This window comes from Physcomitrium patens, chromosome 3, assembly GCF_059467195.1.
Source record: "Physcomitrium patens ecotype Gransden chromosome 3, ASM5946719v1, whole genome shotgun sequence".
NCBI classification, from domain to species: domain Eukaryota; kingdom Viridiplantae; phylum Streptophyta; class Bryopsida; order Funariales; family Funariaceae; genus Physcomitrium; species Physcomitrium patens.
The window spans coordinates 377,220-404,584 of record NC_143412.1 but is presented as its reverse complement, the minus strand read 5'-3'; the positions used below and the strand labels follow the sequence as shown (position 1 = coordinate 404,584).

Sequence of the window (27,365 nt, the reverse complement as noted above, 5' to 3'; positions counted from 1 at the left end):
CAGCCAGCGGATTTCAAAGCTTATGACTCTTTGAATTCTTAACCATTTATTCTACTAACAACCTACTGTTACCAACAAAACTGCCTAGCCATCAGTCTAATTCTCAAGGATATCAATAACCAACCAATAACTTACCACAAAGTTTATTTACCTATTTTACATAGCCCCACTCTTAATTATGCAGTGCCCTCGTAAACATTATTTAGCCTCAAGTTATAAAGACGTAGCAGCGTTGGCTTCTTCAGTCAATGGTGTTGGCTTACCACCTTTTGAATTGATGACCTTCTCCTTTGCTATATCTTTGTAATCTGCCTCGGTGTTTGATGGTTCTTCATCCAAATGTGCCATCAGATCTTTATTCAACAAATCCAATTCCCGTATCTGAGACTCACATCGGACAATTCGTTTGTCACGCTCTTTCAATATCTTCTGCCATTTTTCTGTCGGTTTCAAAGGTATCTCTGAAGGTGTTGTCGTTGAAACTGGCGTATTAGTCCGTACTAAATTATTGGCCTCCTTTGCTAATGCGGTTAGTTTAGTCTGCAACATCACAACCTCTACTTGCAGCCGCTCTTGCCGTTCCTTCCAATCGGTCTCTATCCTTGCTTTCTCAAATACCATGTTTGCCATCTTCACCTTAACCACAAAAGAAAATACGATGCTTGTCAAGAGCCACCCTCCTACTTCTTACTATGGTCCAATCAATTAAGTCAACTCCCCCTTTTGTAACAAAAAACTTGTTCCGATGTCATGTTGTGGTTTGGCTACTATATGAAAATAATATAATTATATACTTAATATATAATTTATTAAGTAACATGGTGAGAGCCATGTTAGTAGATTTTAGTTGGTTGTAGAATATAATTTGATTATTACTTTGAGAAGAGGTTGTTTAAAAAGATTACTATAGAATTTGTATAACTTTAATTTCCTTTTGATAGTGGCTTTTAAGATTGGTTTTGGTTGATAGTAACTTCTAAATATTTAGAGTCACCTTTGTTAGACATTGGGTGACATTTGAAAACTTATTTTGGTTCTTTTATTTGGTGTTTAGAGCATACATTATGTAAATCTTATAAGAAAAAGGATTGAAGAAGGATTTTGGTAGCAAAGGGAGTAATTAGGGCACCAATATAGATGAATGAAGATGACATATAAAAATCTCCATTCCTATTGGTCAAAAATCATGACCAATGGGCTTTGAGGAGGCTGCCCGAAGCCATATTAGGGATTAGGGTTAGTTTTTCGAGCCCATTCGAACTTTGAAGGCTAGGGTCAGAAGGTTTAGGTTTTTGATTAAGGTTTTGGTGCAAGTTTTGTATCATTTGGGATTTTTATGAAGAAGTTATAGGCGCTCAAAGTTAAGGTGTTAGTTTTGGACCTACTGTCACTCTTTTGGGCATAACACATGCGTACAGATAGCAATTGAGGATCGGCGACTGCAAATGGAGAGAGTACTTTTGCGGCTATACTTTTCAAATAATGCTTATTGGATTCTAAGTTATGGTGAAGGTGTTATTGGATTTTGAAGTCAGCACATGCAATCTAAGGGTAGTAAGTAAACCGATTTACTAGTGTTTGTCTCTTGAGCTATATCTTGAGCAATTTGACAAGGTTTTGGCTCAAAATTTCAAGAAATGTGTAATTTCATGTTAATAAAAATTTTGCATAAGTTTTATGACATTTGGAGTTTGGATTTTTGAGATATAAGGAAAATAGTTTTTCGGATGCTTGTAAATTAGGGTTTGGAGTGTCTGCTAGGGTTTCTTAGATTCCAAAAGATCGGGAGTGAATTTGCAGTTGGTTTTTTTTGTAGTAAAATTTAAGGGTAAATTAAACCTATGTTGTAAATTTGAAACAAACTGAATAGTTAGATCAATAGTTATGATTTTTTAAAGTTCGGAATAAGAAAACCCTTCGCGGGAAAAATATGTTTTGAAGGAATTTCGTTATATTTGGAGTTTTATACAAAATTAAAGGAGTTTTGGAAGCTAATAAAAAAATCATATAAAGGTTTAAGATACACTCTCTAGAGCTAGATACCCAGTGTATTCCCAGATAGCAAATCACGCCATACGACACTGGATTTATGCATAGTAAAATTTAAGCCGATTACCATTCATTTGTGTCGTAAATTTAGTATCCATAAAATCTTCCAATTATATTGAACCATTTGAAAATCCGTCAATCACTCGATATGGCCCATGCCATTGAACTTGAAATTTTCTTGAAAATTTTTTAAATCGACTTTCATAAAGAAGTATCAAATCATTTGGCATAAAAGCCTTTGCTCTAAGCTTATTATTATAATAAGTCTTCCTTCATTTTTGTATAGTTTCTATTATCATTAATGCATTGGCTCTAGTTTCATCCAATTTTTTCAATTCTTTTAAACAATGCCGTAATGAATCTTGATCTCTCAATCTAGTATCTATAGCAATTCGTAAACTTTGGACTTCCAATTCAATAGGTAATATTGCTTCTTGGCCATAAACCAATTGGAAAGGGATAGCATTGGTTGTAACTTTATATGCAGTACGGTATGCTTATAAAGCTATGAACAACTTAGTATCCTAATCCATTCTCACTCTTGAAACTGTTTTTATTAAGATTTTACATAAAATTCCATTAGTCTTTTTTGTTTGTCCGTTGGCTCTAGGGTGATATGGTATAGTCTTCTGATGTTTTATCTTGTATTTAGCCATGAGTGCTTCGATTGTACTATTCATAAAATGAGTTCCTCGATTACTAACCAATTCTCGTGGACAACCGAATTGTGTAATAATATTTTCATACAAAAAGGTTGTTACTGTACTTGCACTGTCGGTTTTTGTAGCAACTACTTCAGCCCATTTTGTTATGTAATCCATTGCTACCAGTTTATACCGTTTTAGTTCATTTCTTAAGGCTAGTGTAATTGGTTCCACAAAATCAATTCTCCATTTTTTAAAAGGTATTTGAGCCAAAATTGGTACTAATAGTATTGCTGAAGTTCCAGTAGGTGGATCCGTTCTTTGACATGGGTTACAATGACGGACGAATTAGTGGGCATCTGCAAACATTATTGGCCACCAATAACCAGCTTGTAAAGCTTTACAAGCCGTGTTGTCCCCTGCAAAATGTCCACTACAACTGTCTAAGTGACAACCTTTCAATATAGTACTCATTTCGGTCTAATAAATAGGGCATCGCAAAACTCCATCCTTGCCTTGTTTATATAAAGCTTCACCAATCATCGTATAAGGTGCATATTTTAATATTAAGTGATGTTTAAGCTTTTTATTAAAATTGAGTAGAAAGGTTTGAAATGTCAAGTATTGAATTATTTCACTATACTCCAGAGTAATTACATCTATCGCAAATAGTTCTGCATCGGGTAGTACATCATTAATGGATTCATTATCCAATATATTGGATAATCAAGATAAATGGTCCGCATTGGAATGTGATTTTCCTAGTCTTATCTGAATAATAAAGTCAAATTCTTATAATAGTAAAAGTAATCATGCAATACGACCACTCAATTGAGGCTTATTAATCATATATTATAAAGCATCATAGTCGACATGGAAAATAAATTTATAACAAAGAAGATAATGTCAAAACTTTTGTATGGAATAAATCATCCCTAATGCTTCTCTTTCGGTTGTTGTATAATTTCTTTCAGCTGCTACCAATTGTCGACTTGCATAATAAATAGGGTGATCAAAACCCCGGTCATCTTTTTGGCTTAGCACAGAACCAATCGCGACATTAGATGCATCCACATAATCTTGGAATGGTTTTGTCCAACAAGGTGCCACCAATATTGGAGCTGAAACCAATTTATGTTTCAATGTTTTGAATGCAATTGTATATTTCTTTGTCCAAAATGGACTGGTTCCATCGATTGGTGGTTTTTTTAAGAGATTTGTCAAGGGAAGGCATATAACTGCACATAGATAAATAAATCGCCGATAATAATTGACATGGTTGACAAATGCTCGAACACCCGTAACAATATCTGGTTGCTTTAATTCTACTATAATCTTTATTTTATCGGAATCTATAGCAATGCCTACAATTGAAACTATATGACCTAATAGTTTACCATAAGGCACATTAAATTGGCATTTTTTTGAATTTAAAGAAATTCTATATTTTGAATTTAAAGAAATTCTATTTTTTGAATTTAAAGAAATTCTTGGATTTCTTTATTTCGAGATCTGCGACAAATTAATGAGGAATTTAAGATAGTTTGGCACTCAAGTGCTACCGCCAATAGTTGCTGCATAGAGATCATGGGTTGTATGGTGTCCAAATCTTTTAGAATATCATATGGTTCTATATTAGTGGTAATTTCCAATGTCCATTTTTTCTTTCCAGTCCTAGACACTGACGCAGGTAAATTAGTTTTCTCTATATTAGAAATTGATAGAGCTACTAGAACTAAATTTGACGGAGCCTTTAAAATTAGTTCTTTCAACGGGTAAGATTGTTCTTCCAATTGGGTTGATATTGATTCTTTAGAATTCATGACTCTTAGAGGATCTTTCAACAAAAATGATGTTTCTCAAAACTGTGTAGAGAATGGAACAGCTTGAAACAAAATCGAAGCCTCCGTAATCGGTACCTCATTAGGGTGCACAACCAATTAAGGTCTTGTATTGAGTAAGGAGCCCATATCAGGACATGGATTAAATGTCCCCATAATTGGATCCAATTCACCCTTCACTTCAGGATCATCCAAATGTTGAATTGATCTTTTCTTTTTTTATTGACTTCTTGTATGGACAGCTTGGACTACTTCTACTCAATGAATTAGTGAATCTTGATGACCTTAATTTATCTCCTCCTTTTTTTCCTTGCTTTGGATCTACTAATCTCGATTATTGAAATTGAACAGAGTATTAAATTGTTGATAAGTATATCCTGACTGCTTATAATTTGCACACATTGGCACATAATTGTCACTGGCTCTAGGATTGGGACATTCATTGGCATAATGATCAATCTGTTTGCAACAGAAACAACAAAGTGGTCTTCTTGCACCTCCATCTGGCATATTGGGTGTCCCCATCGATATATACCTATTAGACTTGTTCCATGTAGGATTAGAAAATGATCTTGGTTGTCCCGTTGGTACGGAGGATACTTAATTTGATGATGCCGGTGGAACATATTATTGATACCTCTGCTGCTCTTTCCCGTAGTTCTGGAGGTTTCATACAGACTCCTGATTAAAATTAGAACATTGAAAATTATTGAATGTTTGATTTTATCGATTAGATCGATTTCTATTCCATCCATATGTATTTTCCGTTTGAACTTGATTGACTTCCCATTGAGTTGGTGGGATAATAGTCTGATTACTGAATTATTGTTGTCTTTGTAAATGCCAGCAGTTTTGAGTAAGGTACTTTCCTCCGCAAAATATACATTGAACATCCATTTGTCTGGGTGATGGACATTCTGTATCAAAATGACCTTGTCCCTTACAATTATTACACCATACATTAGGTCTCATATTAGAAGGCTTATGTCATTTCTCCTTGTCTTTAGCCAAATTCACGGCCAATTCTTCCATCTTCTTTGTTAGATTTAATAACAAGGCTTCATTTGGATCTTTAACAGTCGCATTTATAAACAACTCTGGTTGTTGATAGGTTGGTGATGTAAAATAAGGTGTCATCATTATTGGTGCTATTGCTTAGAGTGGTATAGCATTAATTGGTTTTTGCAACATAACATTCTTCACATTGGAGTCAGCCATTTCTAGATAATTATCCATCGACACATTTTCCGATTGTATTTGTTGGCTTCCCGAACTTGGAATCATCGTGGCCCCCACTATTAACAATTGGTCATAATGACATTCTTTCCATACCTTTGCTCATGCCAATGATGCCTCTACCATAGCTGGTCGAGCCTCTTTTACAAACATTTTTAATTTTGGTGGATGCAAACCATTGATTAATATCGATAATATAAACTCATCTAACATTTGATTATTTGACCATTTACAAAGTATATCTATGATCCGGCCATAATAGGACTCTACAAATTCTTCCGCAAACATCTTGCTATTCATAAAACTTTCTCGAAGTCGATCTTCAAATCCAATTGGTATAAAATGGATTAAGAAGGCATTCTTCAAGGTCTCCCAATTGGAAAATCTACCCACTGGTTGCCAAATATATCATTCAAAAGCTGTATCTTTTAAAGTTGCTAGTAACCATCTCAATCAAATGTCTTCAGTTTTACTATTATTAGTCACACAGGCTGTCAAGAATTGATATATATGATGATCGGGATTACAGCCCGACCAACCACTAAAAGTAGGTAATAGTGCCTTTACTTGTAGTTCAATCTCTTACTGCTCCTATTTGTATTGCAATTGGTACTTCTGGCACTCCCACGGCCATTGGTGTTATCATTGGTCTCCTTACTATTTGAATTTGAATTTTTCTTCCTTTGGTTTTACTTAGACCTGCAATTCCTTTTTGTCACTCCTGTAGGAGATTTCTTATGCGTAATTGCTCCTATCTTTCTTTCGCTTGTCGATTAATTCTTTGATAATCCTTCCCTTCATAATTATCACTCATAATCTTTCATTCTTTCCATACAATCAATTTCTAACATTTCAATATTGTTATCATTTCTCTGACAGTGGTGCCAAAATGTTATTCTCATTGTGTTCAAGCTTCAATATACCAAAGCAATTGAAGTAATAGAGGTGAGTTCAAACATAGGAAAAGACTAGTTATATAAATTGGATCTGTTAGTATCACAATTGATTGTACTTGAGCTATCTGAAATCAAGTATCAAACTACAAAACACCGAGGCTTACTACTTCTGTCTTGATTCAATATTTAATCGATTCTATGACTATCAATTCAACAATACTTCTCTCAATTACAATTCTTCATAAGTAAATAATAAAAGCAAAAAAAATAAAGATGTAGCAATAAGCTTACTCCGGCTTACGACTCTCACAATCTGGTTCTCGGCTTACCACTCTCACAGTCTGACTCTTGGCTTACGACTTTCACAGTCTGGTCCTCGGCTTACTTTCTTCAACCTATTTGTCCTACCAAAAAGATGATCTGTCGGCCAGCGGATTCCAAAGGTTATGACCCTTTGAATTCTTAACCATTTATTCCACTAACAACCTATTATTACTAGCTAAACTGCATAGCCATTAGTCTAATTCTCAAGGTTATCAATAATCAACCAGTAACTTACTACAAAGTTTATTTACCTATTCTACAATTCTAAAAAAACCAAATTAAAGGGAGATTTTATTACATTAAATACTACTATGTTATTATGATCTTTAATTGCTATATCTAAAGGAATAGTTTCATAGGCAATATTTCTAGAAGACAACAAATGATCATCTATGACTTCTACATGTACTGATTTAACTTTCTTCACTAAAGGTATTTTTTGATTTTTGGCAAAATCTTCATCTATAAAACATGCTGAGGCTCCTAAATCTAACAAAGCAAAGACTTTGTAATTATTAAATCCTAAATATATTTCTATTATAAAACAAGGTGAGAAGTCTCAGGAGAGGATAGGACCTTTACTAGGTATTGTACATGATTCCACCTGCATAGTCCCTATTATATCTAGAGAAACTCATTTTTTGACATATTATCTTCTTTGGTAATTGTGCTCCTCATTTTATAATTGCGCTACTTCTTTCGATAATATTAAGCAATGTGCTTAGCTTCTCTACAATATAAATATAACCCCTCTTAGCAACGTTGAGTGTTTTCTTGCTTTGTGAGAGGTTTAAAACGTATCATATAAATTTGCACTGGTTCCGGCTTTGATGAATACATTTTAGAAAACTTTAGAGCTACCGCCATTACTTGACTTGTTCTTCTTCAACCAAATCTTTGTTTTTGATACCTTTCAAATGAATGATTATTGCATGAAATGGCTTGAGTAATAAATTATTTAAAAGATTCTACTTTTGGCATTATTAATAATAAATCTTTGATGCTATCTTTCAACCCATATCAAAATTGGTTGATAAGTGCTTTTTCATTCCAATCCACATTGCAAGTGAGGTTTTGGAATTTGATAGTATATGTAGTGGCTAATTATAATCCTTACCATAAGGATAAAAGCTTAGTCTGTGTTATTCGTTTTCGATCACTTTCTCCAAATGTGGCCGTAAACACTTCTAGGAATGAATTCAAATTATAAAGGATTCGTGAATCTTTTTCCATTAAAGGTGCAAACCAAGAGAGAGCACCTTTTGATAGTAGTGCACCTATGAATCCGACTTGGATAAATCCATCAAGATATTAGAAAGGCTACAGCGTTAGATAGAACTTAACTTGTTGTAAAAATCCTCAAAATTTTGATCTTCTTCCATCAAACTTCTTAGGCATACTAATCCTTGTCCCTGTCATACTTGTAGAAGCAAAACTCCCTAGATTTGGTTGTTACATTGATCTACTTGCTTCTTTCAACTGCACAACTTCTTGCCATAGACTCTGAACTTCTTCTATAGGCGTAGGCATAGTACTTCCATGATTCATGTTGGAAATACATGAGATATCCACTCTTAGAGTATTGACAAGCTCATCAAGATTTGTCATAGTTGTAAATCTATTCTCACTTTCGTTGAGAGTAGCATCCATAATCTTTCCTTCCATAGATAACTCAAACAAATTCAAAAGTTAAATTAGAGGAGGGTAATCCATAACCTCTAAAAATAAATCCAATAAAGAGGGATAATCCACTCTCCTTAAAGAAAAGATCGGTATTAGAAAACAAGAATTTTTTGTTTAAAGGTGGGTAGTCCACAACCTTCAAAAGACAACAATAGAAGTAGGGTAATTCACTCACTTCTAAAATAAGACAAAACTAATATGTTAGGAGTCTTATCAAACTGTCATAGATAAAGACATAAATCTTGAAGAAAGAAAATTCTCAATATATTCTTCTATCACTGAAGAGAATTAGAAAATCATTCAAAAGATCATGTAATATTAATCAGAATGGATATTGCCAAAAAAACAAGAAAATTAGAAAGTCTTGAGACAAGACTAAGACTAGAAAGGCATTGACAAGAGTGAAGAAGGCTTCACTTTTGCCTCCATTTATACTATCCAACTAAGAACTATGTGGGGATGTCCTATAGGATTTCCAAAATGTGTTTACTTTGCTTGTTATATGTCTTATCTTGCAAGGCAAGTTATCTATATATGCGCCACTTAGTTGTCTTGTTCCACAAGCTACCAATACATGGTTAGCTTTTTTGCCAAGTTCCTAACTTATAAATACATCTAAAGTCAAAACCGCATCTATGAAGCTTCTAAGAAACTTATCTAGAAGACTTTATGAAATTATTCTATATTTACCTACTTCTACTTAATCATATAAGTAACTATTGAGGTAAATATATATGTCCGTGACAACAAGCTAACTATATAGTATACATATAGATAACTTTCTTTGCAAGTTAAAATATATATTTAGCAAAGTCAATACGTATTGAAGTTAAGTCTTCTTCACTCTTATCAATATCTTTATAATCATTACTCTTGTTTCAAGACTTTTTAGTCTTCTTATCTTTGACAATAGCCATTCTAATTTAATATATTATCATCTTTGAGTGATTTTTTTAGTTTTTTTGAGTAACAAAAGAGTATACTCAAGATTTCTTTTTTTGAGATTCATATCATTGATACAACATCCATCTTCACTATTGTCATACATCAATCCAAGAAATGACTCACAACTGATTACATAATCACAACTTCCAACATATGGACTAGTTTGTATTTCACCACATCTTCTAGCATATGATTTGTAACTCATGAGTGGCCTTCATTTTCTATTTGGAAGCTTATTTCAAAATTATCTTTTTCCTATCCATATTCTAATTGTAGTAATTACCTATCTACTCAAATTTCACAACTTTGTAATACATTCTATTATCTTATCTATGAAACTCCATAGAAGAGAGAGATCTTAAGAGAGCCATTGGAACAAGGTCAAAAAATAGATGATAAATGAAATAGGATTCAAAGATGAGGCAAAATAGAGAAGAATGGTGGCAAAACTCCCACTAAAAAAATGGTGGATTACTTACAATCAAATGATTGAATTATAGTTGCTTCATCCGCACATTTACATCTATAGGTAGCACAAAATTAGATGAAGTTTGATAGCATAATTAGGTGCCACACTTCTTAATTTTGTAAAAGTTGGATTCTTAGTTTGGTAACCCACCGTCAATTGGAATTAGGTTTGGTATATGTTGGAAATGGGTCAAAAAATCTTTAGCTAAAATATTTACATAATTTTTTTTTTGGATCAAATTGTGTGAAAATACTTAAAATCCTCCTGATTTATATTTCCCTAATTGGGAATATTATTTTTCCAATTTTACACTTAGTGAATATATGCTGAAATGCTTAAGTTATTGGAAATGGGTTGGCTACATTAGTTGAACAAAGTATCTCTGAACCATCCGGTGGATATATTCACAAAAAGAATTAACCAGCGCAGATACCAATACGGTACAGTGGAGTGATTTGTTGCTGTTATTCCGATAATGCTATCTCCGTGTGCAGCCCACGCAGTTGCACTTGGTCACATTTCAAGGGACTGTGAGGGTGCAGTGTGATGTCTGGTTGCTCCCTATATTTCTAGACACTGACCAACAATGAATGCTCAAAATGTGGAGCAGTTCAATAATCTGACCCGCACATTCATCAGATCTGTGGTCGCTAAGAATCTCCAAGCGACCAAGGAAATGACATACACCGGAAGTTCACGACAAGCTAGATTCCAAGGTATGAGCTGGGACTATCAGTGAGGAGGAGCACACTCGCCAGCTGACTACCTCAGCTGGATATGCCAGGAAGAAGAAGACGTCAAAGAACATTGAGAGCTTCTCAATCTTTTCTATCATGCTTTGCCCACCCCCTGTATTTTACAGAAAGATATCATTTGGGTGAGTCAAGATGAGAATGATGCTGGATATATTTAGTTGCGTTCCACTAAATATCCCTTTGGCAGGCGGGTTGTCGCTATTAGCAGTGAACTCGGACGCAGAGGACCAAGGAGGAGGACTCCGCATGTGCTAATTCGGGTTAATTCCGATATCTATAACCTCGAATCCGTTGCAAGAGTGGCTTTGCTCATCAGTTGGGGAACGGATGCACAAGAACGAACTCTTCATCAGGTGAGCTGTCGCGACCCTTCCCTGTCTCCACCACATCCTATGTATCTGAATGATGGAATCTCAGTTTTGTTTGAAATGGTCAATAACAAGAATACAATCAACATGATTACTGATGATAAATTATTCTCTTTTCGAAAATAAAAAACTTCACAGAATTAAATTAGGATTGTAATGAGAAGGTAAACAGAAATCAAGAAGAAAATCTGAATTGGAACAGTGAGGAGCACTTCTGGAGGTGGAACCAACCCGAAATAACCTCTATCATGACCAGGACTTTTGTGTTTTGCTAAAGAACTAATATTAGAAATAGGTGGTACCGACTACCAGTTTGCTAAGGACCCTGAATATTAGCTTTTCTGAGCAGGTGCAGAACTAGCGTTAGACCTTTTCTGTGTTGTTTGGTGGAGTTGCTGACTGTGTATGGCCACGTTGTCCCTACAGAAATCTTTCCGTCAGGAGACTTTGAAACGGCCTTTCTGATTCCACACTCCGAACTTTGCTGGATTGCTGAAGGCAGCGTTGCTTCAAAGGGGTCACAGAACTCTTTCCTTTAGAAGTTGTCCTCGAAGCAGACCTAGCGAAGGAGGCACCCCACAAACTGATCATTAGTTACCTCAAACAATAGGAGAGCAACAAAAACAATAATTGAGATGTCAAAACAAATGTAGTTGTAGAAACTCTTCTTTGAATGCGGAATTTTTGGTATGGGCCTCCAGTAACTCCAGCCTTCAATATATGTTGAGATTTTTGTCTTGCCAACAAAACTTGTGGGCTCTAGACCTAAAGATAAAAAGACTGTGCTTAGTAAGCATTGAGGGTCATATGGTTTCATATGATGATGAGAATTGACAAAACATGGAGAAAAATAATGACAGCTGCATATGTCTATATCTTGACCTCAAAACTAGAGATTTTGGACATGTACATTTGATAGATTTTCAAACTTTTGAGCTTGCATGTAGATTGACATGTATGGAAATGGAAAACTATTATATAAAAAGAAAGCTTTTTAAATTAGAGGATGTTTTATGTACAAGTCATAACATATTAAAACTCAAAATATAACTTGTCACAAATCTGAATTTTTAGAACTTAAACATAATAGCTAGATAGAGTTGCAAGATAAACTCTTAACCCAATAGAAGGAAACATTAATTAGATTTATCTTATCTTTTAAACTCAAATTACTAAATCATCTTTTATTTTATTTTTTTGTTATTTTTTTTTGAAATCTCTAAAGATATCTCACATTATTTGTAGTTTTTCTAACTTGCAATGGCAACATAAAATGCATTGAGGTCATTGTAGATGTGAATAAAAATATTTTTTGCATTAGTTTTTTCCTTCCACTTTTATGATGGATGTTAATTTTTAAACCAACATAAATCAAAACTTATTTGTCTATTGGCTATTAAATTCTCTACTCTTGAGAATTTTGTTTCAAACAATATCAAATGCTTTTAATGTTAAACTCAAGATGTTCTTTGGATCAAGCTCAATATAAAATACAATTTTTTTTTGTAAAGAAATACTGAAATATATTTGAAGATGCTTTGCCAATTTGATAAATCATCTATGATGGCTATTTCTATAAATCATCTATGTACTCTTTTGGCATGGTACATTCTATTTTCATATAAAAACTTGTATAGTTGTTAAATAATCTAGTTATTAATATTCAATACTTTTGTTTTCTTACTAACTTGACCTAACTATCATGAAAAAGAATAATGACCTCTAGATTCATGTCCTCACTGTTGGAGCTGCAACCAATAAAAGTCAACCACATTCATCATCAAAGGTGGGTCTATTAAATAAAAGCATGGGTCTATTCAACATTCTCCTCAATCTATCTATATACATATACATTAAAATCCAAAATCTGACACAGTTACTAGACATGCAAGGATGACTGACGGATGAAGCAAAAACGTCAGAGAGCTAGCTGGATACCTGGCTTGATCGCAGCGGCCACAATGTTAACCAATATAAATCTTGCTGTTCTGTACCATTCAATTTCCAGTTATTATTATTTCATTATTTTATTATTTTGTTTTTTACCGAAAATTAAAACAATCTTCTGAAGCTTCCGCGACTTTGACTTAGAGTCTGCAGCAAATGTATTGAAGAACAAGTCAACTCATATTGCGGACCCATTTTTGGCAAGTAGCATCACGAAATATCTGAAATCGGTAAGAGCTACCCCTGTATCGGGAACGTCCCTGGTATTCAGTGCTCCTGGTACTTTTCCAACGACCGTCAGAAATCAATCTGAAGTAATTTTTAAAATATTTTACTGTCCAAGAGTGTACAAAGTTACTGCAGTGTGGTGTAGTGCAGTGTTACCGGAACACGTAAGAGTCTGGTTTTTTAGGAGTTTTGATCACTGCTCAGCAAGTAGTGAACAAAATGCGCCAAGCATGGTTACAATCGCTCAGTTAAAATAGTAGTAATCACTGTAAATAGAGTCCTTTTTGTCATATCGACTGGGGTGTTTTTAGCAGATGCCGAAAGTAGCGCGCTTTGAAGACTGGTAGACTGGAAGGGTTACGCCGCTGCTGCGGGGATGCTAGGGGTCAAAGTCTGCACCAAAAAGTCTTCAACAGAGTTGTTGCTCAAGTATGCTCTGGTCAGTTGAAGTATAAAATTGCATTGTCCGAAATTCTTGATCAGTCATGACGCCTTGGAAGTTGTGAAGCATTTAAGATCATTTAGAGTTATTCTTTGCGAACTGTGAGTTATGAGACAAGCACCTTATGGTAGCTGCATACTGACTGTGAAGAGATTGTGTTAGGGTTCTTCGCCATCTGCACAAAGTACCACACCTTCTCTAAAATTCTTGGTCATCTGAATCAGACGAAGCGGGAGCTCTTGCTCGATCAGGTACGCTCATCACGAACAGCTCTCAATTTAATCAGATTGTTCAAGGATTCTTTCAGAAAGGTGTTCACCTCACGGAGAGCTTGAAACCTTCCGGCTCTCCTGAATTCATCGTCGTCATGTTGAGTTTTAACCTGAGCTGAAATACTTTGTCTCCGTCGAATGGATAGTGTTCTGAAAAATATTTCTCTTTGTCTTGATGCAGCCACCGAACCAGATGTCGGGCGGTTACCCGAATCAACAATATCAAAAACCGGTTACCCCACAAATGAACTATGCTCCAAGAGCTGAGCCTCCAGGAACGGCGTATCCGCCGCAACCCGCAGGTATGCCACCGCAGCAGTACCACCCCAGACCAAAACCAGGGTATCCACAACACCAAATGCCACCACAAGTCGTACACGGCGGGGCACAGCAAGTGCAGGGGCAGCATCCGTTGGGGCAATGGACCACTGGATTGTGCGACTGTGGTGATGACCCCACGAATTTCTGCATTGCGTTTTGTTGCACGTGTATCACATTCGGACAGATCGCCGAGGTGATTGACCAGGGCGCAACTTCGTGCCTGCTTGCTGGGGCTGGCTGGCTTGGTATGTTGATGTTCACCGGGTGCCCATGCGCCATATCCTGTCTCTGGCGTGGGAAATTGAGAGCTAAATACAACATCCAGGACGACGCCTTCACCGACTTCTGCATTCACTGCTGGTGTGAGCCTTGCGCTGTTGCTCAGGTATGCACCACATTTTCACCACATTCTAAAGTCGATAGAAACTATAGAATAGTTCGATGTCAATAGATTGAATAGGTCGGTTCATTCTTAATATCCTCTCGAACGTGTGGCTTAGTATAGTGGTTTGGTCATATTCTGGTGTGGCTTGATGTCAGCAGCTTTATTCCTCGCAGACACGCGAATGCAATTGCAGTCGTAGCATTCTCCGTTAGAAAAGTTTCACTGTGTCTAGAGGCCCATGTGAAAGGAAAAAAACTCCCATAGTACGCAAGAGCTACTGCTCGATGACCAGAAATGATCTGACTTGGTTCCTGAGGCAAGATTTACTTGAATTCAGTTTGAGTGAAATCATGCTGATATTGGGTCATGCCTTCTGTGTGTGCCCAGGAGTTTCGTGAGCTCAAGAACCGGGGTCTCGATCCTGCCCTTGGATGGAGCCTCTTGAGTCAGCAAGGATACGGCGCGCAACCCATGGGAATCCCTATGCAGGCTCCAATGCAGAGATGATTGTAGCCCTTTTCTTTTATTCTCAGAGTAAATGTATGTGTATAGATCATTATGAGATGGAGTTCGTAAGGAAAGTTTGTCTATTTGTAGTCGCTCGAGTAGAGTCTGACACTGCTTGAATAAGCACATCTGTCATAACTCAATTGTAATACAACGCATCCGATGTCGGTTCATTCGACAGACTTCTGCACGGCTTGTCTGTGTTCTCACACACCATCTCCAGAACTGGGTACACGTAGCATTATCATGGCTTTAATCTTCTCTTTTATATTCAAGTTGATTATAAACAAATTTGTGTTCGTTTCTTTTCTTTACATTTCTTCCTGACAATAGCTCACTGAATCTAGACTATTAGGGTAGCACGGATGAGGAAACCAGCATCGACAAGAACTTTTGTGCCGTAGAGAACAAAAGTTCTTGTAAATGGAGTTTAGAATGTGAAAGGCACAGAACGAAGCCTGAAATCTCCATCAATTGTATCTAAAAATATAATTTAGAACCCAATCAAGTCAAGTAGTGGAATGCACTTGGCCCTCCGCCCTCCACACAAAATCAGACTTAGATGATGATGAGCTTTGTCGAAGCTGTATAGAATGGGACAAATTAAGAAGTCTTTCTTTCTCTACAAAGCGACTGCAGTACCAAGCTAGGATCACAATGAGTGAGGCCGACGGAATATTAAATTAATAACACTAAGTGAGGAAGAATCGGATGCAATGCATTGGGATGATGTCAAGTTTCTTGTCTGCAAAGCCTCCCCCCCCTTTTTTTTTGAACCAAATGGGTGTTTATTCTATAGCAGAATAGGCATACATTGAACCCAGAGGACAAGTCCCTTGGCGAAAGGAATTTGTGTGTTTGCTAATTTAATAAAAGTACTGAAAAACTTTCGGCCTTAGGACTTGCTAGTTTCCAATTCATCATAAGCTCAGCTCGAGATCCGAGGAAATCGAATGGCAGCCAATGTCGATCGAACTGTGTGAGGAACTTCCTTGTTGGTTGGGATACAGCACGATCAGCTTCGTTATACGGAGCCAATCCGTTCGACCGTGGTCCAGGATCACTTCCCATACCATCAGTTTAATCTTCTCTTTTGGCAAGTCCTCATTACTGAAAACTTTAGCATTTCTCGTGATCCAGCATATCCAGATGACCGACCCTCGAACCAGCGTCCACAGCGTGACCCCTGATTTGCGTTTGTTGGGAAGCTTCGATCCCATCAAACATTGTTGCCAAGTGAGCATATACCATGGTCCAGTAAAGCCTCCCTTTGTCTGCATTTAACCTGTGATTGTGTCAGTAAAGAAGAATAAAAGACAAGAAAGAATGGCTGGTTTCAAAGATGAACATGATGACGAGCTCAGGTTCTATTTGACTTTAGGGAGGGAGCTACGTAGTTAAGTATACAAGTGGATTTGGGCATTTATATCGGCCATGTTCCCTCACTGACTTTACAGTCTGACAAAATAGATGGGGGACCTCCACCACCACTCCCCACTTCTGCCGTTTCGCTGCAATCCTAAAAAGCTGTTTGATTTGGCGAAAACCTGCCATTTTTTTTCATCCTTTCTTATTCAATGTTATTCAAATATATCGTTAAAACAATTGGTATTGACTTCTTTTGACATCAACACTAAATTAAGAACGGAATCTTGTTGGCCAAGTCCAACCTTTCATCGAAAGAGGAGAGGAGATGATGAGTTGGATCTTATCATCCAGCTGGCACCTGACCTCATCTTCAATTCTTAATGCATTTTTTTATTTAAAAAGCTGCTCTAAGACATATTTTAGATCCTAATTGTAAATGGATTAGAAAGGTATGTATTTTTATTATTTATTATTTTAAAAATTTAACAAAGAATTTAAAATCTCTTATATACAATATAAATTTTAGTGGTGATTCTTTGATGTCAAAGAGAAATCGGTATGTAAGAAATATAAAACAAGACAAGCCATATTTATACAAAATATGTAAAATTATTTGATAATTTTTTTTTATAAAATTTATTCAAATCTTAGTTGCAATAAGAAAACTTCTTTGAAATAAAGAAGAAGCTTAAAAATTTGAATAATATGCTTTTTAGATTAGAATAATTTTTAATGCTTTTTAGATTAGAATAATTTTATGTTAATAATAAAATTATATAAAGACAATCAATTATAGAATATATAAATCAAAATATATTTTATACTTATTAACTATAAATTAGTTCATAATTTGTTATTAGATATGGACAACATCTAAGTATATATAATCTTTGGTCGAATTTAGAATCTCTTATATACAACATATTAATGTGCCTATGACATGTAGCCACCTTGCTTAGTATCTCAAGCAATCTAAAATAGTTAATTCAAAGCTGATCTAAAGTAAAATAGATAGCATCAATTAACTTGGTTGGAGCCACCTTAAAAAGTCTATTTGAGATTGCTTTGGCCATTTCTCTGATTTTGATAGCAAAGTAGTCTCTTCCATTTTTTGTTTTGAAGACACTAATACCCTTCTTATTGGTATTACCTTAACAATTCTCTCATCTTTCAATTGGATGTCATTGTCTTTTTTATTATATGGATTATTTTTTTTAAGTTGTCACACCATCTCCTCCTATATTCATTCATTATTTTCTATAGAAGTGAGAAATGCCTTAACTTAGTACAAAGAATAGAGTTAAGGTGAAAAAAATAAAATGCAAGTATTACATATATTGGCCGCATCTCATAGTATCAAGTCAAAGAGTAACTTGGTCCAATTTGGAGTTTATGTCTTTGTAATAGCTTTTGTTAAGATTATTATCCATAGCTAACTCATTTATTATGAAAAGTTGAATAAAATATAGGAATTAAAAACTCAAACACTTGCCTTTGTTCCATATCTTATACTCTATTAAATTTATTTCCTTCTTTCAGATTATATAAGTTGGAAAAAAAGATCATGGCCATTTTTAATATCATCTTCTTACTTCTTAGTGGCAAATTATTTTTTTGTTTTTTGATTGATATTATTACATCACTAAAAAGAGATTGTACTTATTAGAGTTGTTGTTGTTGTTGTTGTTGTTGTTGTTGTTTTGTTTGTTTGTTTTTTTTTTGTTTTTTTTTGTTTTTTTTTAATTTTTTACTTAATTTCACTACCTATAAAAATATGTTATATTAACTATGTTCTAATCTTCCTATAATTAGCTTCTACAATCAACTATCTTGGTAAATTATGTCTACTAAGGAACTCATATTTCTTATTTTTGACTCTAGCAAGGTTCAAAAAGCACGCTATCCTAATAGATGACTATCTTGGATTACATAAGGAGATAAGTGAGACTTAGATTATACCTCTCTAGTATTTTTTGTCCTAATTAATTTGAGTATTTAAATCCAATTTACCTATATATAGATAGTACTATATAAAAATAATAGTAAAGATTCTATATAAAGATAGTAATAAAGTTTCTTTTATCAATTCTAATAAATTACTTTTAAATAATAATAATCTTTGCTATTATATTTAATTTTATAAATATTCTAAATAGTCAATATAACTATATTATATATTAAATATAATAACTATCATTTGGTTTTTTCTAAAAGTTAAACAACAATTATATGATTGAACAAATAATCCACTTAAAAGTTAAAAATATTAATTTCAAGCTCTATATCTTTATATTTATTTTTTAACAAAAAATAAACATAATTATGTGTATTGCTATTATAGAATTATTTAACAATTATTTTTTGTCATATGGAACTTATATTTTGTTCTAAATGCTTCAAAGAAATTAAATTAAAAAAAAAAATTCTTTTTATTCTTATACTTATTTTTTAAATAAAAACTATATTTCTTGTATTATTTGCTCTTATCTTTTTCAAACTCTTTTATGTACATTACTTCATAAAATTAGCATATTTTTCTATTATTTGTAAGTTATTTGAAATCCTAATTAAAAAATAAAATGAAAATGAAAATGCTTTCTTAACTATTAAGATTAAAAAACAGTAGATTAAAATTCTCTATATTGATTGCAATTTTTTTTTTGTTGTGTATGAATATTTAATAGATTCATTAGTTATATTTTATCATTTTTATCTATTTTATTTTGTTTTTTATTTTTTTAATATTAACGTGACAACTTAAGTAAAAAAATAAATACATTTTATCTCAATAATATCAAAAGACTTAATAATTTAAGTAAAGAATAATTTAATATTTTATTTAAAATTTTATAATAGATTGTAATAAATTAAACATAATATATAAGATATTTTTAAAAAGATAGCTTATGAGCTTATATTTTAGAATGTATTATATTTTAATACTAATAGCTCTTTTATAGATTCAAAGTTAATACTCAAATTAGTAAGAATATGGACCAAAAGAACACAGAAAAAAATAATTATGACACACCTTTAAAATAAAAAGTTGACATCTTGATATTTGAATATTTTAAAGTAAAATTATTTGATTAAAATTTTATTAAAATTTATATTTTATTAAATAATAAATTTAAAATAGAAATATGGTTTTAATAATAATTTAGATAAACATAGTCTAATGCCTTAATAGTTTAGATTATCTAATTTAAAAAATTTAGTTTATAATAATTTATAATTAAATAAACAATAGTCATAAAAAAGCCATATTTACTAGGTTTCTATTAAATCACAATTTGTTACAATTAATTAAGACAAGACCTTTTTGCAATGGAATAAAGACTTGAAGTCTAATATGATAAAACACTATGGTTGTTGTGCAATTGTCCAAGGATCTAAAAGTGAAGTAAGACTTAAAAGCTCTTTAATTGGTTATTCGTTTAAATTACTTCAACCATCCTCTTCCTAATAAAAGAATACATCTATTTAATTCTTTATGTAAATATATCACATTAAATGATATCACATAGTTTACACCTCCTGCTTGCATGTATAGATCACAAATTTTACCTAAAGGTTGAAAAGGCCTTTACCAATTTTACCTTTATAATTACCTTATGGATGTTTTTTAATCCAATTTTTTTTTATGGTGTATTCACATACAATATTAATGCTACTTCTATCATCTAATATAATTTTAAAAATTAATTTACATATAGTTTCTTCATATATCTTGATAGATTTTCACAAACATATATATTTACTTAAAATAAAGTAATTAAATAGATGTAAAAGAATTTGATAGATGTATTTTTTTTTTAAAATTTTTTAACATTGATTTTTTCTTTTAAAAAATATATTACTCTTTTTTGTAGAAGTTTTTATTTGATATTAGAGATTGCAAATTATCTTCCTTTTATTTGAATAGTAGATTTGTTAAAGTTGTTTGTTACAAAGACAAAAAGAAATATTAAGGATGCTATACTTGGCAAAAGTAACAATAGACTTGCAACTAATGCAAATCTTCATGAATTTGTCAATGCTATCAAAATAAAAATTTCATGTATTATTAATGTCAATTATAGAAGAATTAATCCTATGCATATGAGAGAAGACAATAATAAATTTTATTGTCTATGTTAAGAAGTTGTGTAATTGAAAGAAATAAGAAGATCAATATTTTAATTGAATCTAAGAAGTATTGCTATTACAAGTATGAGGGATGCAAAGATTAATATGTGAAAGAAATTTGATGGAATAAGCTCAAAATTTTAAGGATTTATACAATAAATCAGGCCCTATTTAAGGCTGCATCTTTTTGAATATCTTGATGGATTTATTCAAATTAGATTTATAAATACACTTTTATCCAAAAATGTTCTTTCTTGGTTTATACATTTAATAGAAAAGAATTCATGAAGCTTATATAAATTGAATTCATTTTTAGAATTGTTTATGGCAACATTTGTAAAAAATAGTAGAAAAAAGATAAGAGAGGCAAAATTCTTATCTATACAACAATGATCACATTTAGCTCCTATATATGTAGCTAAATTTCAAAGCCTTGCTTATAGTATAGATTGAAATGACAAAACCTTCATTATTCAATTTTAATATGGATTAAAAGAAAATATCAAAGATTTCTTATTGACAATGTATAAGCAAAAATAACCCTCTACTAGTTGGAAGTTTATTCTAGTTCATTACAAGTGAATTACTAGGTGAGTTTTATGAATTATAACTATGAATTAAATCCTAATCAATTCACTCTTTATTCTTCTTAATTAATTCAGTTAATGAAGTAAAAAACTCTATTACTAACTCACAGTGATAAATAATAAATCACTTGATAAATTCCATGCAATTAAAAATCTTTATTAATATGATTTTATTTTTTATTATTTTTTATTTTTTTTCTATTTAATTAAAATTCATCCATTGACAAATATTCATCTTTAAATAATAATTTATTTAAATATAATATTTCATCTAAGTATATTTATAATACTTCATTTAAATATTTTTTATCTAATTTTAAATTTTTTCATTTACTTCAATTGTTCATCTAAACTAATCTAATTTAATCCTAAATCTGTATTACCTTCATCTCTTATAGAAATCAATTATAGATGAATGTACATTCTTGATATTGCCACCACTAACTCTAACATCTCTTTAAGCAATGGTTGTAGTAGTCTATGACTTCAAAATCAATACCTTGCAATCTTTTGAATTGTACTCCAACTAGACCTTCTAATTTAGAGACATGACATATTTAGTGTCAATGATCTCACTTTATTTATTTTGATTGCATCACTTAGCTCTCTATTGCCTTCCAACCCTATTACAATGTCATGTATTTCTACCTCTATATGGCCTTGCTCTATCCTACAGCCAAAGTAATTCTATTTAATTGAATTTTTTACCAAATGCAATAAGAGAAGTCTAAGTTGGAACAACCTCTAATCTAAATATAAGTCATTATTGGATTTTATGATGTGAGAGTTTTTTGCTCCTTTCTTCTCTTGTGGCTTAGTATCAGTTATTAATCTTAATATGGAGTAACAAAATTTAAGCTTGTACCCTTGAAGTTAGGTTTGATCTTCTTCTTATTATTGAAGTACTTGTTCTTTGCATACAAAAGCTTCACCACTTCAGGTGGTTCTTTATAAAACTTCCTTACTTGTTATTGTGTTATGTATTATCTTATTTGAAAATGCATCGGACACCTGACTATAGAAGGTGAAGTTGTATCTTACAAGTATCCAAGAAATCCTAATAGGTTTCGTCCATATAAAAAGAATGCAATTCAAATTTCAATTTAAAAGTGCTTAAAATCAATATAAAGTACTCAAAAACTCTCTTCATAGTAATCTCAATCATTCACAAACTCTAATTGCCTTATTGCTTTCATAATTAGGTAATTTTGAATTTTCTTTGCAAATCTTAATCATACTCAATGAGCTTCAGCAAGCTTTAATTCCTAATTTAACTATCCACTAAGTACAAATTTTACACACAAATACTGCTATAAATCTTTTATATAGTTGAAAAAATTCAACCCAATTTAATTTATAGATTGTAGGAAAACATCCAAAAAAGTGCATTGATGTTACTTGATTGCCAATTCAAAAGTTAATGTAGATGTTTGAGTAGTGATTTCTCCTTTGTCAACAATTAATTTCAGCTCCAAATCGGTGTAAAGCTTGATCATTAAGTCTTCTAATATCTTGCCAAATTTCACCTTATTTCAATTAATAGATCTTTAGATATTATAGAAATCCTACTCAATCATAAATTATCAACTTTTGATATTGTTTTGTATCAAAAACAAGATATCTTTCAATTATAGTATTAGATTAATACAAAATTTCATACATACTTAGTACATTCAATCAACTAAGTACTATCAAATTTTAAATTATAGATGTGATACCAATTACATGAACTAGTCAAGAGTGCTAGCCTTAATTATATTGCATAAATTCAAAGTCACCAATAAAAATCTTAATTTTGAACAATAATTGCAAAGTCATCCCAAATCCTATAAAAACATGCCTTATTTTTTTGGAACTAATTTGAAGGTAGCTCTTTAATTCTTATTGTCAATCTCCAAATGCCTTTGTACTTTGCCTTAGGCAATTGATTTAGTAGCTAGAGGTCTAATTTTGAACTTGTTCTATAAATGGTCAACCCTCAAGTATCAATTCAATCTATCTTAGGGATTTTTTAGTCCAATCCTACTCTCAACATAATTCTAGTACCAACCATACTAAATATTTACCTCTTTTATCTTATTTTTATCAAATTATAGCCATTCTAAGGCAATAAAAGAGTTTCTATAGCTTTGAAGGTAAAAGTACTAACCATAGTTTAATCTATTAACTATTAAGACAAGAAAATAAACTAAGAGGCTATTATAAAAGCCATGTTAGAATGTCTTGAATTATTATTGAATCAAGATGTTTAGATATTAACTAAAAATTTATTTTTGATTATATTTTTATCATATAGTCGTGTTAAATAGAGATGCCTCAAAAATGGATCAGCACATTATCACCTCTTGAGGAACAACACATACCATGTATATGAACAATGAGATCTAATAAGTTTATAAATTATAGCATTCAAAGTTTCAAAATGAATGCAAATCTCAAGTAATGCACCTTATAATGATTATCCAATGATGCTTGCCATTAGACGATTTGTTGTAAAAAATATATAAAGGATTCCTTGATGCTATAATTGCTAGTGCAAGCAAGAATATTATAGTCTAAACTTGCCATAATCACTTGAGCAACAAGTACAAGAATATCCAATAATAAGTTGCTTCAATTCTAATTCACAACTAAATTCCAACGACATTGCAAAATTATAAGATCTTAATCTATGAATACTATAGTCCAAAGCAACCATTGAATGAATAATAAAAATTAGAAGAAAAATTAATAGTCATACCATAATTATAGGTTGATCCTTGAATAGTCATTGTACGTACTTAGGCTCTTAAAATACATACATTCTAATAGGCTGTAGTATCTCTAGTTGATAAGACAAATCATGAATGAGAGAAATGCTATACTTGTAGAGCTTCTTTGTGGTACAGACAATGTCATTGCTAAATGCCTTGACTTCAATAATAACCACAAGATGCATAATTGAGTGCTCTTAAATGTGGAGAGAAAAAATAAAAAAACAACAAAAAAAACAACAACTAAATGTGATGTGGATCTACTTTGTACTGCAAGAACAATATCCAATATGTTGATACAAGGTTGGAACCACCTTCGCTATTATACCACCATCAAGCCACAGCAATATGGTCTTCCAAAAGAAAATACACATTTGAACAATATTACTATGAATTGTTGTACACAAGGTCTAATTTACCACATAGCTACCAATAATAGAACAAAAAATAAAAAAATAATTGTGGTACCTTCTACTTATAATTAATCATTTCTTGAAGTAGCCACATGAAAGAATTTGTCCAACAAAAGAAAAAGAACGTTGCTAGTTGATTCTCCACATACTATATAAGAACATCCTTGCTTTAGAACACTACCACACCATAATAATAAAAAAATTTGCCAAAGAATGCCTTTATAGCATCTCATTTGGGAATAGGAAAAATATTCGAAGAAAAATGAATTCTTTCAACGTTCCAGATTGCAATACAAAGAAAAAAAAATGAAAGAAAAAATTTCAACGAGATTTAAGTATTTTTTCCAAAATTAAAAAAAACCAAAAAATAAGAGAAGCAAGGATCCACGCAGCTGGACTCCTATCAATAAAGAGGCTATTGCCAAATCTAGGCAACTTCTTACCTTCTTAATTATTTTTTATTTTTTTATTTTTTTTCATTCTTTCTCTTCTTTTATTTATTTATTTATTTATTTATTTTGAGATTGATTTAGATCAAAGATCCTTCTTAGCTTTTAGTATCATTAAATATTATACAATAAATAATACTATTAAAATAATATATTTTATATTAGCTAGTTTAAAAAATAAATGCTTGTTTTGGAATTTCTTTTTAAAAATTCTATCAAAGCTCTTTCTTATTGTCATTCTATTATTTTACTATTTATTTTAAAAATCCTATACTAATTTACTAAAATAGTGACTTTAAACGCCATAAGTGCATTTTTTGTACTAAAACATATTAGTGAGTCAATTTCATGATTCACATATGGCAACTATTTGAGACAACTCAAAGAGTTAAAAAATTCAATATTCTTGCTTTAAAGATAAGCCTTTATCTGAAGTTAGTTATACATGATTTTATATTTTTTCAAGACTAAAACTAGTATTTCTAAGAGCCATTAAATTATACATTTAAAAGATCATGGTTAATAGAAGAATTTAGGAGAATCTAAACTATTTAATAAAGTAAAGTGAAGTATTTCTATAAAAGGAAGTAAAATAAAGAAAAATCACAATGATAGAAAAATAAAAATAATTTTTTTTAAATATTTGGAAGTTAAATATCTAAAAGTTAAAGCTATGTAACTCTCTTCTAAAGAGATGAATTAGATTACAAGCCATGAGGCCTATATATCCTCCAACTTGTACAAGTTGGCTACTTTCTTGCTCTAATACTAGCTTATATAGATAGGTATATATGTAGACTAGATTCAAATCCTAATCATCTCTTACATAATTACTTTTGTAACCAATTTTCCAACATCCAAAAGATACTAAATTTCTTGGTTTTCTCTCTAAATCCTAAATAAAAATTTATTTATTTATTTATTTTTAATTAAAAAATTATTATATTCTAATAAATAGAAGAAATAATATTGAGGTAAGAGAAAGAATCATGTAAGGAATTATTTTTTTCTCTTTAATGAGTCAAAATTTTTATTTTTTTGATAAAAATCAAGTTTGGCTAAATTGTTTAGCTACATCCATACTCATTTAGGTAGATAAAGAATATATTATTTTTCTTCTATAAGATATTTTTTTCACACTTTATACTCCTTACATCTATTCTTGGTGTCATGATGAAATACGGCTAATAGATGAAAGAATAAAAAAAATATTATATTATAGATGATCTTATTTCAAAATATTATAGCAAATTATCCTAGAAATATAGATAATATTCAAAAGGTAGTAAAATTAAAAGTGTAAATGCTGCCTTTTTACAAAGTAGGCTTCTACTTATTTTGTAGGGCCATAAATAAGGCAAACTAAGGTAGATTAAAAAAACAAAGGATATAGGCTTATGTACAAGGGAGTAAAGAGTTGATTTCAGAAAAATTTACCTCAAGAAAACAAGAAATGATATCCAAAAATGATCAATTTCCAACTAGGATCAAAATCAAATCTTAAGGCATAAAACTATGTACTTATAGCAACTTTGGGATTCTTTTGAAAATCAAAGAGTGGAATTTGAAATAAGAATTTATAAGATTTTATTGAGCATAGATTTTATTGAGTTTTTAATTACTTTGTAAGAGCTTTGCAAAGTTAGGGTTGTTTTGGTGAATTTGATTCTATGAAATAAAAAAAAATAGTTTACATTTGAGAGCATTTTGTAAGTTTGGTAGTAGATTTGGAAGTGAAAATTTGTGGATTTGTAATTATAGTTGTTTTTATTGCATGCTATAAATTTGAATATGATTAAATGGTAAGATTATAGGTTATTAAAATTTATATGGATTGAGATCTCAAAAATAGAATTTTGAAGATCAATGAGGGTTTCTAAGATCTTTAGCAATTTGCTACTTGGATTGAAGTGAAATTTATGTTTATAGGTAGTAGACTTGATTTTCAACATATATGTGAATTTTGTAAAGTATTTAATAGTAAAATTAAGAGATTTTGGCTTACAAAGATTGGCAATAAGATTGGAGAAGGGTGCTAGCCAATATCAAAGTGGTTTTTAGGATTTATCTTCTATTTGGTAACTTTATTCTTCTTAAAAATGCTCGTACTTGTTGCCACCTTAGTTTTTGAGAGGTATGCAAAATTTGAGTTGAAATCATTATTTTTATTATTAGTTATGGTGGTTTCAATTTTCCATAAGATTTTTTAAGAATTTATTTAAGATTTAGATTAGTTAGAGATCTAAGATTTGATTAGAATTTGTCTAGGATTTGTCTAGGATTTGATTAGGATTTGTGTAGGATTTGTATAGGATTTACATAGGGTTTGTATAAATTTTTTATAGGATTTGTCCA

The 27,365-nt window shown here is 31.7% G+C and overlaps 1 protein-coding gene across 1 annotated transcript; it reads left to right on the top strand.

Moving 5' to 3' along the window:
* Window positions 1–13,877: 13,877 nt before the first annotated feature.
* Window positions 13,878–15,494, top strand: LOC112279247 (protein PLANT CADMIUM RESISTANCE 3). Its single transcript, XM_024513471.3, has 3 exons — window positions 13,878–14,078; window positions 14,281–14,805; window positions 15,193–15,494. Exons 2-3 carry the CDS (start codon window positions 14,293–14,295, stop codon window positions 15,310–15,312), a joined length of 633 nt encoding a protein of 210 aa, XP_024369239.1. The 5' UTR covers window positions 13,878–14,078; window positions 14,281–14,292; the 3' UTR covers window positions 15,313–15,494.
* Window positions 15,495–27,365: the final 11,871 nt, after the last annotated feature.